Source organism: Cariama cristata, unplaced genomic scaffold, assembly GCF_000690535.1.
Source record: "Cariama cristata isolate BGI_N322 unplaced genomic scaffold, ASM69053v1 scaffold17530, whole genome shotgun sequence".
Taxonomy (NCBI): Eukaryota; Metazoa; Chordata; class Aves; order Cariamiformes; family Cariamidae; genus Cariama; species Cariama cristata.
In genome coordinates, this window is record NW_009595440.1 from 24,937 (window position 1) to 25,475 (window position 539).

The following is a 539-nucleotide window of genomic DNA, read 5'->3' on the forward strand; positions in this document are numbered from 1 at the left end:
GCCGGTAGGTTTGCATCTACGGCGGAGAGGAGGGATGTCAGGAATAATACCGTCAGTCCTCCCGACAGGCTGCATGCAGACATCTATTCAAAGCGCAGGATTATTTTTGTACTAATCAAGACCTAGCTGATTAAATCTGTAGCTTTACAAAGAAGGGGAATTAACCAAATGAAAACATTCATTTCAATACAAAACTTTATGATACTGTAACTTTGGAAACAAAGCCCTTTCTGAGCAATCCCATCTGCTCCACTTGGCTTGTGCTCTTTGAAATAAACATCTGTTTACATGCTGAAGACACGGATACATTTGTCTCTGTTGGTTTTATCATAGAAAAGCATTAAAATTATTTTAAGCGCAAAGTTACACATCAGATGCTAAAATCGGGACTGTGGTTTTGAACATTTGTTTATGACTTTGCTCTTCGAAAGGAAGTTTTTTTAATTCCTGATCCAACACCATTGCGAAAGGACCTTTTATTGAAAGGCGTCTCCAGGTAAGGCTTTAAAAAAGCCAGTTCTTCATTCCTGCCCACCTTG

General features: G+C 39.3%; 1 protein-coding gene across 1 annotated transcript in view; it reads right to left on the reverse strand.

Moving 5' to 3' along the window:
* Positions 1-409: 409 nt before the first annotated feature.
* The window catches only part of NPS (neuropeptide S), a 7,178-nt gene continuing 7,048 nt past the window's right edge, over positions 410-539 (reverse strand). Inside the window, exon 4 of the mRNA XM_009702200.1 lies at positions 410-539. This exon is cut by the window's right edge and continues 83 nt beyond it. Coding sequence (XP_009700502.1) covers positions 410-539 — 130 coding nt within the window.